We start from the raw sequence: 17,664 nt of genomic DNA, 5'->3' as shown, positions 1-17,664 counted from the left end.
TAACATAGGACCAAGCACAAGCTAATTCATGGCATTAATCTCTAAAATAAAGGTTTAGCCTGGATGTGAGTACATATATAGATACGAGAAAGTACATATGTGGAAAATTTTAATAAACACCTTAAAACCTATTCTGTCTGGGGCTTGTACTGTGGTGTGGCTGGCTGACTGCCACTTGAAGTACCATCATCCCACGGGGGATTCCCTTCAAGTTCTGGCTTCTCCACTTCTGATCCAGCTCCCTGCTAATGTGCCTGTAATAGCAGTGGAGGATGGTCCAACTTCTTGGGCCCCTTCTTCTTGGGCTGGAAGAAGTTCCTGGCTCCTGACTTTGGCCTGACCAATTCCTACCATTACAGCCATGTGGGGTGAGCCAGTGGATGGAAGACTCTGTCTTTCTCACCTTCTTTTACTCTTCCTCCACTCCACCTCTCCTCTCTCTCTCTCTCTCTCTCTCTCTCTCTTTCTCTCTCTCCAGAACTCTTTCAAATAAATAAAATAAATCTGAAAGAAAATCATCATGTTTGATAATAGCATCTTTTAAAACGTTTTGTCTTGTAACAATTTCTGAACTTTTTTCTGAGTTGTGCATTTCTTCCATATATTCTTGATGTTGAAGGATTTCTCTGGAATGCTCAGTAGTGCGAAGATTTGAATGTAATCTGCACAAGGAAAATGGCGTGACTTCAGTTAATATCCCTCCTTTGAGAATAGGACTCTGTAATGTGATTGTTTATGGATCAGTGTTCCAGTTCCTGTTGCTTGCTGTCTTTCAGAAAGCACATAGCCAAGGGACAGAATGCAAGAATGCTATTTTGAAACAGTAACTTCTCTTGGAATAAATGCCATTTAAATGAACATAACTAAAAAATATCTATGACTTAGAGCTTGTTCTCTAAGTGACTTGTTTTGCAAGATGAAATAAATTACATACTAAAATTCCTGCTTTCAGGATTAAATTTATGCCAATCTAAGAAGAGGAATTTTAATTTTGTTATTATTTTCCTGCAATGTGGTTTTTCACATGATATTTTAAAAAATAGATAGTAAAGATTTATTTTCTGTGTTGTTCCTTAAAAGATTATAAAGATAGGGCCCGGCACAATAGCATAGTGGCTAAAATCCTCACCTTGAACGCACCTGGATCCCATATGGGTGCTGTTTCTAATCCTAGTGGACCTGCTTCACATTTAGTTCCCTGCCTGTGGCGTGGAAAAGCAGTCAAGGACAGCCCAAAGCCTTGGGACCCTGCATCCACATGGGAGACCTGGAAAAAGCTCCTGGCTCCTGGCTTCAGATTGGTTCAGCTCCGGCCATTGCGGCTGATTGGGGAGTGAATAAATAAATAAATAAATCTTAAAAATATTATAAGGATAGTGAGTCATTATTCAGGGTAACTTAAGGCAGTGAAGCAGTTAGTTATTCACTGGGTGTTATTCAAATGAAGCAGGCCAAGATGCCAACCCCTTTCTTTTGGTGTGCTGGCCCTTAGGGCCATGTGTTCTAGGACTTTAATAGTCATTGGCTGGCAAGTAATTTACAATGGCAATTTGAATGGTGGCCACTGACTCACAAGCAAGATGGGATGTGTGTTGGCTTCAATCCTTGCCTACTGGCCTGCAGCTTTGTTGCCAGGGAAAGGAGGACTTAGGGATGGGAAAAAGCTGATGTGCTGCTTTTGGTATGGTTGCTAGATGTGATTGTTATTGCTCCTGACTCACTTTGGATTAAAATCATGAGCTGCTGAGTAGAATATACTATTTTCGTTGAAATCGCCTATCTTCCTGTTTGCCTATCTTCATCTGCCCATCTGTCTGTCTGTGCACCATCCATATAGGTTCATTCATCATCCATCCATCTGATACTGAATTGAAGTCATCAGTCAAAAGGTTGAAAAACCAACCTCTGAAAGCATTACTTTCAATTGAGGCTGGTTCTATAGGAAACAGACCATATTGACTCTATTGCAATTATTCAACTGCTACTATAGCCTTAGAAAATATGTAAATGGAAATGGCATTGCAGTGATCCAATGGGATATGCTTACAAAAATTTCATTTGCTTTTAGTGGAAGCATCTGGCTTAATACAGTTTGTGTGCTGCACAAAAATGTAAAAAAAAAGTACTTTAGTTCTTATAAGTTTCCTAATACTACTTTGTGTTTGTTAGCTTAATTATCATTTACTTTACTTTACCTACAAAACTAATTTTAAGGCTTTTTTAAATCATTTTTTTCTTCTTGAATAATCATAGTAATCATTCAAGGGATATTTAGCTCTCTTTAGTATTGATTATAGAAATTTAATATAAAAACACTCCAAAACTGGAAATACAATCTTCTACTACCTTGCTAGCAATAACACCACTGAATTTAATAATCTTACTTATTAAGTTTTAAAAATACTTATTTTTGAGAAAGCTACACGGAGGGGAGAGAGAGAGAGAGAGAGAGAAAGAGAGAGAGAGAGAGAAATCATCCAAGGACTGGTTTACTCCATCAGATGATTCTAGTTGCTAGTGCTGGACCAAACTGAAGCCTGGAGCTGGGAGTTTTTCTGGGTTTTCCACATGAGTTATAGGGATCCAAATACTTGGGCCAATTTACACTAATTTTCCCAACCATTAGCAGAGAAGCAGGATCCATTCAATCTGCAGACACCTCACAGATTCAGTGTTACCATTTTAAAATGTATTTTTAAAAAGTTAATCAGCCAATTAATTAATTTGAAAGACAGATCCTCAGTCTATTAGTCACTCCCAAAAGGGCTCTCAAGGGCTAGGCCAGGCTGAAGTCAGGAGTCTGGGACTCCAGCTAAGTCTCCCATGTGGGTGCAAGAACTCAAGTACATAGGTTAAGCTATCTTCCACTGCTTTCCCTGGCCCATCTGAAGGGAGGTGGATTGGATCATGAGTCCAAACATCACTTCAATATGAGGCAAGTGTGTCGCAAATGGTGGCTTAAACAGTTGTGCCATGGTTCTGGGCACAATGCCTCAGTTAGCTGTGATTCAGTAGCAGTCACTCCTCCCTCCACTGATGGCTACGGGGGCATCTTTGCCAAACCAGTTATTTGGGGGCTTGCTTCTAGACATACAACCTTTAAGTCTGTTTCCTAGTTTTCTGCTGGCTTCTCTTTAAAAACTCACTCCATGCTTTCCTCTCACATTAGTGAACTCCATATTGCATGTATTGGGTTGGGCAGAGAAATCATGATATGGTTTTCTCTGGGATACTGGTGGCTTATTGTTTCTTTTGGTTTGATGCTTAGGATAATATTTTTGAGGTCTGTAGTATTCAATTTTGAAAATAAAGTTGTTAGCTTCTTGTATATGTAAAGCAGAAAAATTCGGTAGACTTGAAAAAATTATTGCCATGATGTGTTTTCCCCTGATTTTAAGCTCATGTAAATTTGCTGCCTAATAGGAAACTGGTCTTAGAATTTAACACAGTCTAATAAAATTTCTGGAGTTCTAGTAAAAATTTTTTGCTTTAGAAATAACTATTTTTGATTTACAGAAAAAGTGCAGAAATGATGTGGAATTTCCATCTACCATACACCAAATTTTCCTTACTAACATCTTATTTTAATTTAATAAATATTGTTAATAAACACATTTCCCTGAATATTATTTAAAAATTTGCTTAATTTCTACTTAAAGGTTTTTTTCTGATCCACTATTCATGATATACTTAATACATTCCTACTGTATTGATCATCTATGTAACAACATCATAAAGCCAAGTGTTAGATACTATTTGTGTTTTATGAAACCTAAGGTATTTGGGGAAAATAATGAAAATAATGCCTTATTTTAATTTATTATATTCCTTGCAAAAATGTCAAAACATTTTCATTTCTCTCCTGCTCTATTATGTATTTAGTGGAACAAGTTCCTGTGGAACCCTACAACATCCCACTCTCCCAAGCCGAAGTTATTCAGGAAGGCAGTGATGTCACCCTGGTTGCCTGGGGCACTCAGGTCAGTAGGATTGGTCCCAACTGTTAAGGCCTATCCTGTGCTTGGAAACTTTTAATTTTAAATTCCATTATATATAAAAAAAAACGTTTCCTGTGCATCTCAAGCTAGGGGTGTTTAGTGCTTATTTGTTTCTTCTACCTATTGAGGTAGAATTAATAAATAAGGTTTTATATTTTGAAGGTATGCAATGTGATGATTTTATGTTTGTAAACTGTGTATTTTCAAATCGCTGCCACAATGATTTGAACACATTCGTCTCTATTGTTTACTATTTTTATGTGTGTGCGTGTATTGAGAACATGTAAGATTTGCTCTATTAGCAAACTTCAGCTAAGTGATACAATACAGTATGTATATATACAAGTACAGTCACCATACTGTATGTTAGATTCCCAGAAGTTGCTTTTAATTGAAAGCTTGTGGTATTGATTTATTAATGAGGGTGAGGAGCCTATTTAGTAGTAATAAAATACATAGGCAAATGGTGAAGTCACTAAAAATATGTTGAGAGTTCACAAAAATACATTATTTAGAGCATTGTAGTCATTAAAGCAATATATTTGTTAAAAACATTCATTATTTTAAAGTACTTATTGCATATTTCCATTATTGTCTTGCACTTGACTTTTGATCTTTTTCATACCATTTCTTACCTTTCTTGTGATGGCTTTGGAGGCTATGTGCACCCAGCAATCAGTCTTCTGAATTCTGTACCTTTCCGTTTTCCCATAGGTCCTCTTTGCTGAGCCCCCTCTGTTTTCCCCTTCACTTGTTATCAAGTTGCTTCATGTCCAGGCTTTTTAAAGTATAGGACCTCTTTTTTTTCTGACCACAGACTTTCTTTCTGACCTCTTAGACTTGGCTTGGCTGAAGCTGTGAGCCAGAAACTCAGTGTGGGTCTCCCAAATGGAGGGCAGGGACCCTGAAACTTGAACTTTTGCTGTAGTCCCCTTGGGTGTGCCTTAGCAGGAAGCTGGAATCAGGAGCAGAGCTGAGTTTGAATATACACACTCCTATGGGGGATCTCGGGGGCTTTCATCCACTGAGCCAAATGCCTACTGCTCACTCTGCTTTTGAATTATTCTTGTGGTCCTCAGCATATGACCTCATTTCTCTTCAGCAGAAAAGCAAGGTTTTCTTTTCTTTTCTTTTTTTTTTTTTAGCACTTTGACTGCAAATCCCTTCTCTTTGTCTTTGGAGAAGAGATATCTGTTTGTCTTTACCTCCCAAATCTGTCTCAGATTGTATCTACTTTACCTTCTCCAGAACTGGGACCTATTAGCTCATTTTCTGTCTTGAACCTTCAGTTTTTCATTTCCATGTTGTTTTTAGTAAAATGGTGTGTTTCTCTTCACTCTCTAACAAATAGCTTTCTCCTTAAATGCTGCTATTACCATCTTCATTTCTTTTATTATCAACCTGAAAAACTGTTTATGTAATCTGTATTTAGTTTTCCAAATCCTTATGTTCTTGCAGCTATGTGTTCTGTTCCCATGAATTTACAGAAACCTCCTGTTAACTCTGTCAACCCATTACTCTTCTAATTGTTAAATCTACTTCTTTCCCATGTAGCTATGATATGTGACATTGATTACTATCTTTATGAAAACTTTTCTTTTTCATCTCTTGCAATCTGCCATCTCTTGGCTTCTTCTGTATTTCTTTAAGTATTAGTTTTAATTTTTCTTTGGTCTATGAGGTTTTCAAAAAATTAGTAATTTTAAATTTACAAAACAAAAATTGTGAGATAGTGGGGCTGCTGTTGTGGCTCAGAGGATTAAACTGCTACCAGTGATACTGGCATCCCATATGTGCTGGTTTGAGTCCTAACTGCTCTACCCTGACTGCTATGGACATTTGGGGAATGGACTAGTAAATAGACAATCTCTTTTTGTGTCTCCCTCCATAACTCTGCTTTTGGAACAAAATAAATAAATCTTTCAAGAAAATTGGGAGTTTAAAAAAAATGAAAGGAATCTATGAGGTAGTTAGTAAAATAAAGAATTCCTGTTTATCTTCACACTGGTTTCTTGGTCTTTGTCATCTATTTCTCCTTCGACATGCTTTTGATAGAAACTCTATCTGCTTCTCTGACTTTATTTGCTTTCTATGTGCTGTCTATGGAATCAGTATGTTTATCACATTTCTCCCTTTCTCTGACAACCCATTTTTATCTGTTTTGTGGACATCTTTGCTTATTTATTTGGTGGACATAGAGTTCTGTATGTCTCAAATGAATTTATGAATTTTCTATGCATATCACTGTCTGACTCTGAACATTATTGCTATTAATGATATTTGATTTCACTTCGTTTCAGGCCTAAATGTCTATAATCATTCTTTACATATTTTTTCTCATTTCAGGTTCATGTGATTCGGGAAGTGGCTTCCATGGCACAGGAAAAACTTGGAGTGTCTTGTGAAGTCATTGATCTGAGAACTATTATACCTTGGGATGTGGACACGGTTTGCAAGGTATGAACATAGTGTTATTAGAATTCCAACTCCTAATATCTTGGACTGTATTTGCTGGAAATGTCAAAAAATATTTTGCTGTAGGAACACTTGATTGTTTTGAAAACTTTTAAGTTTGTGGGCTATTACAATTACCTTATGCTTAAAGAATCATTCATTTTAGAATTTGTTTTTCCTACTTTAATTTTCTACTTAAAATATTACAAACCTGCATTGTTCATGTAACTTTGGATTGAGTTGTTTGAGTAATTAGCATGTTGCCCATAAGGGAGCATATCTGGGCTGTTGGAATTGCTTGTGCTTTTATTATGGTTCAGTAAGCAAGGTTTAAATTAGTGAGGCAAATAGTTTGGCTGAATTTTCATTTGTCTTTCCAGAAGTGATTAGAATAGATTAGTTAAAATGGAATTCTTTTTATGCAGCCCCAATACTGCATATTGAAGTTTGGGTGTTATATGATTCTGGCTGCACTGATTTACAGTTTCTTTTTTTTAATATACATTTTATTGTTATTGCTATCATTTTATGATACAGTTCCATATTCCCTTATCCCCTCCCCTATTCCCTCCCCCCCAACCTAGTTCCTCTATATCATTACTAACATATAGTTCTTCATACTCAGTCATATGTCCATCATTGCGGGCATGGAAAATGGCAGAGAGTCCAGAATCCTATAATCAAGATATAGTAAACAGTTTCATTGTAAGTCCATCTTTGTCTGGAAACAGAAATGCATACCACACTGCATCCTCACATCTGGATGTTAGTCTCCATTTCACAGTTACTGAACATCCCCTTAAATGAAAAGCCATGATGCAAAATCAAGAATAGAAAGAAAAATAGAAATTTACAATGCCATTAAGTTAAATGACATGTTACTAGGTATGACAGTCTCCATTATACAACTACTGTGCATCCCCTTAAATGAAAAGTCATGATACCAAATCAACAATAGAAAGAAAAATAGAAATTTACAATGCCCTGAAGTTAAATGACATGTTACTAGACATGACAGTCTCCATTACACAGCTACTATACATCCCCTTAAATGAAGAGCCACAAAACAAAATCAACATCAGGGAGAAAAAAGAAATTAACAACACTAAGAAGTTATATAACATGCTATTAAATGACTAATGTGTTGCTGAAGAAATGAAAATCAAGAACCTTCTTGAAGAAAATGATGCCACTGCATGATCTACTAGTCACTGAATGATTTAATCAGAAGAAAGTGTTTTGAAGAGATGAAACCAACAGTAAACAACAAAACCCATGTGATATAGTTTCCACTGATCTTTGTTGAAGTGTGTCTCCTCCAGACAATAAACAGATAGGTTTTGTTTTTTAATCCAGTCTACTAATCTATGGCGTTTGAGTGAGCTTAAGCCATTTACATTCAGAGTTTAATATTCATAGATGTTACTTTGGTCCTGTCATTTTAGGAATGGGTTGTTCATTGGTTTAGTCTTCTGTTGTCATTTTAGTGGGATCTTCTTCCCATTTGCCTTTGGTTTTGGTAGGTGCTATTCCTCTTCTCTGTCAAGAGAACATCTTGAAGTATCATTTGTAGGGCAGGTTTGAAAGAGGCAAATTCTTTTAGCCTTTCTTTACTGTGGAAGAATTTTATTTTATTTTCAAAGACAAAAGAAAGCTTTGCTGGATATGTTATCCTGGGACAACAATTTTTTTCTTTTAGAATGTGGAATATGTCCCTCCATTCTCTTCTTGCCTGTAGAGTTTCCTGTGAGAGATCTCCTGTGGGCTTAATTGGCATTCCTTTATATGTCAATTGATTTTTTTCACGTGCACATTTAAGGAACTTTTCCTTATGCTCAATTGAAGAGAGCTTGATTATCATGTGTCTTGGTGAAGATCACTTTTGATCAAGCCTGTTGGGAGTTCTGTGCCCCTCCTGGATGTTGTTTCCCAATTCTTTCTCCAGATTAGGGAAATTTTCCTGTATTATTTCATTGAATACATTTGCAAACTCAGCTTCTGTTTCTGCACCTTCTGGGACTCCCATAACTCTTATATTTGGCCTCTTAATAGTGTCTTTCAATTCTTGAATACTTTTTTTGGCCTGATCCGGCTCTGCTTCCAGCTTTTTGTTTGCTTCCCCCTGATGACAGGAAATATTTTCCAATTCTGAGATTCTTTCCTCTGCTTGCTTCATTCTATTTTGGAGACTCTCCACTGCACTTTTAATTTGCTCTACTGTGTTCTTAATTTCTGATATATCAGCCTTGATTTGTTTTGTTGCTTCCTTAAATTCTTTGAACTCTTGTACGTGCGTCTCATTTTTGATCAGAATCTTTAAAATGAGTCTTATGAATTCTGTATGCCCCATTTTCTCGATGTCTTCCTCAGTTAACTGTGAGGTTGGCATAGGGTTTTTCTCCTTTGCAGGGGAGTTTTCAGTAATATTCATTGTGCTTTTGTCTCTTCTTTTGCTCTTGATCATTGTACTTCTGGTTAGCAGAGTCTTCTCCTTGGGGGCAGGTTTCTAAGCTGTGTCACCCACAGGTCTACAATGCGATTTTACTAATTGCGGTTGATACACAACTTTTTGCTTGCAGCCACTTGTGCCACAACCTCCAACGAGTTCCAGGTCTGGGTTCTTGTTTCAGATTTCCACCATGGTCTCCACAGCCCCAGCTCTTGGCTCACTACTCTCCACCTCCTGTGAGACTGTGCTGAGGCTACACTGTTGTCTCTGCAACGTTTCTCCCACTTCCAGTTGGAGCAGGTCCCAGGATTAGAGACTCCAGGTGTCCTGTATAATTAGGTTGTTGGTGGCACTGATCTTGTCAGAACCTGTTGGACGTTAGGTCTGGATGCCAGACGGACCTATTTTGGCCGGTACGATGCCACAGGCAGTATTATTTTCCTGCGGGACCAATGCAATCCACTGATGTCAGCAAGTTTTCGCGAGCTCAGCACATGCGCAGTTCACTGTTGTCCCCTGCAGTCCTAAAGCTATTGCCAGAGTGTACAAAATGGCACCTGATGTAGCACCACTACAGTTCTTGATCTGCTGGCCGTCAGATCCGAGGGCTACCCAGACCTGCTCTGGGTGGAACCCATAGAATACCACTTCCCTGCAGTTCACCGTGCCAGAAATGAGTTCACTCCCAGCTCAGTGCATGCTCAGTCCTTTCCCTTATCCTTTCCCCCTTACGCAAAATGGCGCCCAGTTCAGCTCTAGGGGGCTGACTAGGGTATGAAATCCACGCTGTTCTGGCACTGCCCGTCTGAGATCTGCTGCCCTGTCTCTGCTCCTGGTCAAATCAAACGGACTAGCAGGACGGACAGTTCTTTGTCTGTGTTCACCTCCCGAGCTCCCAAGCTCCCAAGCTCCCAGTGAAAGTCCCTTCCCACCTGGTTGCTGGTGAGTTCCGGCTGCTGGTGGAGTTCAGATCGCCCTGCTGGAGTATCAGTCTCTGCAACACCACACCGTTGTGTCCACTGCTTTCCCATGTCTGTCAGTCTCCAGGTACCCCTCTGCTGTTGATCTGTCCTTTCCTATTTCCTGAAATATGTCCTCTCTGCTTCATACTGATTAAATATTTTTCCATCCATTTAAACGTGTCCTTACCCTCTTCCGCCATCTTGATTCTCCGATTTACAGTTTCTAAGTAGCTTTTTGATCTTTGGCCTTTTACGATTGATCTAGCTCTTATTGTAATGGGATTCTCATAGTATCCTCTCAAGACTGTAGCATAGTTTTCATATGCTTGTTTGTAACCAGTATCTTTCATATTAGTGTCTAGGTAATATGAAGACTATCTATTTCCATGTTGGCCCATAAGGAAGGTTAAACTATGTTTTTGTGATGGTCTTACCTGCTGAATCTAGGTAATAATCATATAATTCTTTTTTTGAGTTACTGTTATCAAATAACTCCTAAAACATAAAATACGTTATTTTTTCTTTTATCTTCCTTCCTTCCTTTTTCTTTCTTTCCTTTTTCTTTCTTTCTTTCTTTCTTTCTTTCTTTCTTTCTTTCTTTCTTTCTTTCTTTCTTTCTATCTTTCTTTCTCTCTCTCTCTCTCTCTTTCTCTTTTTCTCTCTTTCATAGTTCTGATATTTTCATAGTGTTTAGAGGCTGCTTCTTAAGTTAGTTCTGGCAAATAATCTTTATATATCATAGCTCTAATGATTAAGCAGAGGGTGTTTTTGTGTGAAAGTTGTTATATAGTCTGGTGCAAGATTTAAGGTTTGTTTTAGTAAATGTTTCCATGACTCACTTGATACCATCTAAACACAAGACATGGTTGCCAATGGTTTCAACAATCATCTTAAGCTCTGATGTTTTTAGTTGCCAGAGTGAAGCACAATATTCTATATCTAATTATTCAGAATTACATGAAAATAGTTTAATGCTTGTTAAAGTAATTTGTTTTTTATTTTTATTTTTAAAAATAATTTTCATGATAAACGTTCTTAAATAAACATATGAAAAAATGCTCAAGTTCCCTGGCAATAAGGGAAATCCAAATTAAAACATCAATGAGGTACCACCTAACGCCATTAAGACTGGCCCACATGAATAAAAGCACCAACGACACTTGTTGGCGAGGTTGCGGGGAAAAGGGAACCCTACTCCACTGCTGGTGGGGCTGCAGGCTGGTACAGCCTCTATGGAAATCAGTATGGAGAACATTCAAACAACTCAAATTCAACATACCGTATGATCCAGCAATAGCACTCCTAGGAATATATCCAGAACACTTGTTCTATGAGAAACCAACATGCACTCCTATGTTCATAGCAGCACAATCAGTAATTGCAAAAACATGGAAACAACCAAAATGCCCATCAACAGAGGATTGGATAAGAAAGCTATGGTTCATCTACTCCATGGAATACTACTCAGCTATTAAAAAAAACAAAATGCAGTTCTTTGTGGCCAAATGGGCCAAACTGGAAACCATAATGCTAAGGGAAATGAGCCAATCCCAAAAGGTTAAATACCACATGTTTGCCTTAATTTAAGATGATATGATGTTATGTATAACATGTTATGTTTTGAATGTTATATGTTGTGTATAAACTAAAATTGAAGTATAGGGGAGGTGGTCACAGAAGGTGGCTGGGAACCCGCATTTACTTTTAACATATTGGTTACTCATTACTATGTCAATTAATTCCATAATGATGTGAATTTTTGCTGATGGTATGTTGGAGCTTTCAATTGACTGGGATGATACTCTGCTGGCTCTGTCTTCAGACCAGAGAGGGTATACCTAAGAAGCCGTTGAACTTGACGGGACAATATTATGCTGGACTCTATGTTTGGTATACGCTTGCAATGGGGAAATCTCAACTGAACTTGAGCTGTGGTTATGCAACAAGGTGGAGGAATCCACCATGGTGGGAGGGTTTGGGGAGGGAGGGTTTGGGGAGGGGTGGGGAGAACCCAAGTATCTATGTAACTGTGTCACAATGTAATTACTGAAGTTAAATAATAAATAATTAAAAAAAATAATTTTCATGATAAACGTTCTTAGGTTCAGGAATTCCCCCCCCTCCTTCATTTAAGGAAATTTCTAATCAATTAAGTCAGTAGGTTTTTTTTTAAATAATAATCAAATATACCAAATATATCAAATTCCTCCTCGTAGGAGGATATGATATTGTGTCACAGCACAATGGAAAGTACTGATATTAGGCTAGGGCAAGTATTTTAGAACTTACCTTACATATTTCGATTTCATCTATATTCTAAAGGAAATTTATTGTGAAACACAGTAATAACACTGGTTGGTAACCATTAAAGCCAAGGAAAGAGAGATAAAGAAGAAAGGAGAAATTAATAATGTCTATATTAATCAGCTCTTGCCCCAGTCTCCTATATTGAAATCTACTTGTGTCATTTTTGTGTGATCCTGGAATGTAGTTCCAAGTATCTCAGGGCTCTGTTTTATTGGAGGAGATGAAAGAGGAGTCCAGAGACCTCTACTGAATGGGAAAGTGATGCGTCAAACTTCTGTTTTGTCAATATTGATATCTTAGTTTTGTGTTGAATGTTTTTATAGTGTTATTTTTCAAGCCAGTCACCCTCCAGTTGTGGCAGTGAAAGTCAGCTTGTAACTTTGTGATGATTTTGGGTTTATTTGTGTTTCTCTTCTTCTCCTTCTTCTCTTCCTCCTCCGCCTCCTTCTTTAAAGATTTAGTTATTTTTATTGGAAAGTCAGATTCACAGAGAGAAGGATACACAGAAAGAAAGATCTTCCATCTGCTGGTTTACTCCCCAAGTGGCTGCAATGGCTGGAGCTGAGCCAATCTGAAGCCAAGAACCAGAAGATTATTCCTGGTCTCCAATGCGGGTGCAGGGTCCCAAGGCTTTGGGCCGTCCTTTACTGCTTTTCCAGGCCACAGGCAGGGAGCTGGAAGGGAAGTGAAGCCTCTGAGATTAGAACTGGCGCCCATTTGGGATCTTGGTGCTTGCAGGAGAAGCCTTTAGTCACTAGGCTACTGTGCTGGGCCTCTGTGTTTATCTTCTTTAGTGGCCATGGTACATCTCCTGTTTTACCTTCATCTATCAAAATAGAAAAAGATTGAAACTTATCTCTGCTTCCTCAGGAATTATAACTGTAAAGAAGAATACATGACTGCCAAATCTTCATATTAAAATTTAAATTTTTTTCTTTTTAAAAGACTTATTCATTTATTTAAAAGGCAGAATTAGAGAGAGAGGTCCTCCATCTACTGGGTCACTCCCCACATGGCTAAAACCACTGGGGCATGGCCAGGCTGAAGTCAGGAGCCAGATGTTTCATGCAGGTCTACCACATGTGTGCAAGGGCCCAAGCTCCTGGGCCATTCTCTGTTGTTTTTCAAGGTGCATTGGCAGGGAACTGAATTGGAATGGTGGCAGTCTGTACTTGAACCAATTGACAAATGGGTGCCAGCTCAATTGCTTCAGCTTTACCAGTTATGTTGCAATGTTGTCTCCCAAAATGATGGATTTTTTATAATAAGAGTTATATTTCTCATCTCTGTGATTTCTATACTGAATCAGAATTTAAGTTGATAATCTCTTTCAGTTGTTAATATTTTATCATAAGACAAAATGAAATCTCTTCATTTTGTACATTGCATAAAAGCACCATTCTACATCTCTTGAGATACTTAATCATGTAAAGCCTAATAAGTATAAAAATGACACATCGAACGCACATATTAGTGAATTGTATGCAGCAAAGTGACTCCGGGACAGTTAAACAATTCATAACTTTTGCTTCACCAAAAAATAAAAACAAAAAAGCCCTCAAAAATGTTGTTTAGGGGTAGAGAAAACCACAGGATGTTTGAATGTTGCTCAGGGGAGCTATAAAATTAGAGAGTTGAATGGCCTAATAACCACTGTTAGTTTTTCCATTCAATTCTAAACCTGGTATTAGAGGACTGAACTGGAGGCCACTAAAAAGCAAAATAGTTTTGGGGTGTTTGAGAGTTACAGTGGGACATGAGGGCATGGGCTATTGGAGTGGCTTAAATGAATGGTAGAGAGACAGTTCATCTTCTTTTACCTAGTGGTGCTTGCTGTTCTGTGTAAACTAGTTGAGAAGCCAAGTTTATGTAATCCATGTTTTTGCTGTAGTAGAGTGGAAAATTTGCAGGGTCTTACACAGTTAATTCTCAAACTTCTGCTAAATTCTAAAGCTGTCTGGTGTGAAGAGCAAAGCCATTGCTGAGTGCCAGAGTGTCCAAAACCAATAATGCTCTCCAATGAAAACCATGGAGAGCCAGGTCTTATGTTGAGAAATAAACTGTAAGTAGATATCGATCTTCCCAAACCACACCACCACCTCCACTTGTTTGAGTTCCTTGTGGATTAATAGAATTTGTCTTTTGCTCTGTTTGCCCGTCAAAGCAGTGAGTCAGTGCTCTCGCCATCTGAAACTGTTGTGATCTGGTTGCCAGTCAAAGATTAGCAAGCATATGAAGAGTCAGGTGTATATGACTATAACCAAGAGAAACAAACAAACAAAGGCAGCAATATAAGTTATCCTGATATTGAGCAGGCAATGACTTTACAATGTTTATGAACATGGAACAAAAAGGAGCAAAACATATAAGAGGGTAGATACTCTAAGAAATTGAGGGGGGTGTGTGTGTGTGCGTGTGTGTGAAATAAACTTTATGGAATCAACAAAAAAGTATATCTGACAAGAAGAATGCAATTTCTGAGTTTATATTGTATTATAACTTAGTAGATGATGATGTTAATGAGCTACAAGACAACTTAATAGAAATTGTCTAAGTTCAAGTGCAGAGAGAAGAAAATAATAAATAAGAAAACAATGTGAAATATGTTAAGGATTTTTTCAGACATTTGTCTGGTATATAATTTGTTTTCTAGCGAAATTAAAGAAAATGAGATAGAAACATTCTCTGAGCAATATTTTCTTGAAATTTGTAGAACATCAACCCGTGTGTTAAAGACACTTTGTTAATTGGTAAGATAGCTTTGTTCAAATGCAACCACACATATGTACACATGGAATGACATCTTAGATTGTTAAATATGCTAGTCTACAATTTTATTGCTACACCCAATATACGTGTCCGTTTACTATTAAGATGAAATAAAAATAGTTTAGGTGGCCAGAGGTTGAGAGAATTTATTAGCAGCAGAATTTTTCCAAAAGAAATCTTGTAAGGGAATTTTCTTAGGCAGAAGGAAATATGGAAATGAAGAGAGCATCACATATAGTAATAATGATGGTCCAAACTAGCAGTGATAGTTTTCTATGAAGTTTAGGGATTGTATAAATATTGGCAGTGGGGAGAGAATTGAAATAGAAGACCATAAAATTACTAAAGCTAAGGGTAGGGAACTTTTGTCATATTATTAGAAGAATGTAACATTTCGTTGTGTTAAAAATCAATAATGCATGTTATAATTTCAGTGTAATAATTGAAATGATAGGCAAAGAATGTTCATCTAGAAGTTGGAAGATGCAAATTGGTAAAAATATTTACTTCAGTTCTGTACAATTGTGTGCAAGAAAAAGGTAGATCATTAGAAAAGAGATGAGGATAGATAAAAGCCTCAAAATTTGACAACAAATAGATGAAATAATTTAAGTCAAAGTCTAAACTTCTGAGGAACCATTAAAACACAAAAAACTGCTGTCACATTTAGCCTCAACTTAAAGAGATAGGAATAAGAATTGGTATATTCATATTAACTTGGCACAAAGTGTCAAGGTAAGAAGCGTTGCTAGATAAAAAGAAATGTTACCAAAAGCTTAATTTCTGTTCCTAGTACAGCATTAAAATGCAGACAATATTGGAGTGTGACCGAACAGGGAAGTTTAATCTATCGATAGGTGAGTGGGTTGTGGGTTGACATCTTAAGAACTATCATGCTGCTTAGTGAGGATGGCATGGGATTTTGAAGCTGCAAGGAAGAGCAGCTGGTTTCACTGGAGGAGGAGTAGCTCATCTTCAGGGTGGTGGTGACAAAGACCAAACTGCTCAGCCAGGTGCAGAGCTTGTTCCAAGACTGTTACTCCATCCTTGAGAAGCTCTTCAGGGGGAGCATTAAGTGTGGCTTACACTGGGTTGCTGTACTCTGGCTGCCTATTAGAGAAGTCCAGATAAAGATTATCTCATTCCCATGACATGGACGAAAGGTAAACCTAAAAATTTATCTTTGAAATACAGTGTAATTTCATGTTTCATAACAGTGGCCTGTAAAACACTTGGCAAGAGTTAATGAGAATATAGCTGTATGCCTTGGGAATCTGCCACCTTGAATTTAAGTGCAGCAAGAACCAACTTAAATTTGTACATCACCCTGTACCCGGTGCATAGAAGAACATTTCATAATGCTAAAATGATTAGTCTACTGTGGAGATATGATAAGTTTTAAACCATTTTGTCTTTGATAATATAGCTTCAAAATAAACAAATAACAAAAGAAAAGATAAAATTTAGGAAATATAGAGTCATTTACAATTACAGTGGGAGATTAAGACAACCCTTTTAAAGCATGAATTAAGTATACAATATCTTGTTAAGTGTGCAGATAATGTTATGGAACAGTTACCATGCTTGTGCTAATTCAACACCAGATTGCACAAAATCAATTTCAGTTGAGTATATAACATGTGTCATACCTCACCATTTGTTAGCCCATATGTATAACTTCAAAATTTTTCATGTCTTGGGTGTTTGGCTTAGTTCTTAAGACATAGGTTAAGATTCCTGCATCCCTTATCAGAGTACCTGGGTCTGATGTCTTGCTCTAGATCCTGAGTTTAGCTTTTTGCTGTTGTGACACTGGGAGTCTTCTCTCAGGCTTGATAAAGACTCGGACATGGGGGCATGTGGGAAGTGAAACTGTCTCTCACCGTCTCTCCCTTTTGTCTGTCCATAGTTAATCTGTTTCTCACACAAGCAGAAAAATAATTTCAAGCATATGAAGCCATTTAGAATATGTTACTTGACAGCAGTGAAATTCAGTTAGAAGTTGAAGGAAGTAGTAGGCTTTATGATGTGTTAGGTTAAAGCAATGTATTAAGTTGCTTGATAAGCTTGCATCCTATATTGGAGTAATGATGGGAGAGCCAACCCAGCTTCCTGTTACTACACCAGGAAAGGCAAAAGATGAAGGCCTGAGTGCTTGGCTTCTTGCTGCCTGTGTGAGAATGCTTGACTCATGGCTAGTGGCCCAGCCCTGGCTTTTGCAGGTATTTGGAGAATGGTTGAAAGAACTCTGTTTACCTCTGCTTCTCTATCATTATGCTTTTGAAAAAAAAAATTAATAAAAAGAAAAGTATAAGAAAAAAAGGTCTCTGGAAAAGCTCCAATTTCTACAGTCATTTTTTTGTTTTAAGGAACCATAGGGTGTGAAATATATAGTAATAAATGTTATGATATTGAAGATAGAATATATCAGATGCTTTAGGATTTGATTCTATAACCATAAATAATATGTTTAGTAAGCAGAAATTAGAATTAAAAGATTCATGTTCTGAGATTCTGTCTTTAGAAAGAAAATGAAAGCTAGAGAAAATGAAAGTGGAATGGAATGATTGGCATGTAGCCTGACGTTTATAAATCCGTTTAAGGTGGGATGGCCGACATTAGAATGCTCCGGCTCCTGACTCCAGCTGCCTACTAATGAAGATCCAGGGAGACAGTGGTGATGGCTCAAGTAGTGGCATCTCTGTCACCTGTATGGGATGCCTGG

The 17,664-nt window shown here is 37.6% G+C and overlaps 1 protein-coding gene across 2 annotated transcripts in view; it reads left to right on the top strand.

Moving 5' to 3' along the window:
• The window catches only part of BCKDHB (branched chain keto acid dehydrogenase E1 subunit beta), a 241,402-nt gene that overhangs the window by 85,456 nt on the left and 138,282 nt on the right, over window positions 1–17,664 (top strand). For both annotated transcript variants that reach the window (XM_058661160.1, XM_058661155.1), the window contains exons 7-8: window positions 3,883–3,980; window positions 6,345–6,455. In XM_058661160.1, coding sequence (XP_058517143.1) covers window positions 3,883–3,980; window positions 6,345–6,455 — 209 coding nt within the window. The remainder of the gene's footprint in view (window positions 1–3,882; window positions 3,981–6,344; window positions 6,456–17,664) is intronic.

This window comes from Ochotona princeps, chromosome 1, assembly GCF_030435755.1.
Source record: "Ochotona princeps isolate mOchPri1 chromosome 1, mOchPri1.hap1, whole genome shotgun sequence".
Lineage (NCBI taxonomy): Eukaryota > Metazoa > Chordata > Mammalia > Lagomorpha > Ochotonidae > Ochotona > Ochotona princeps.
This window is presented reverse-complemented; position numbering and strand designations above follow the sequence as displayed.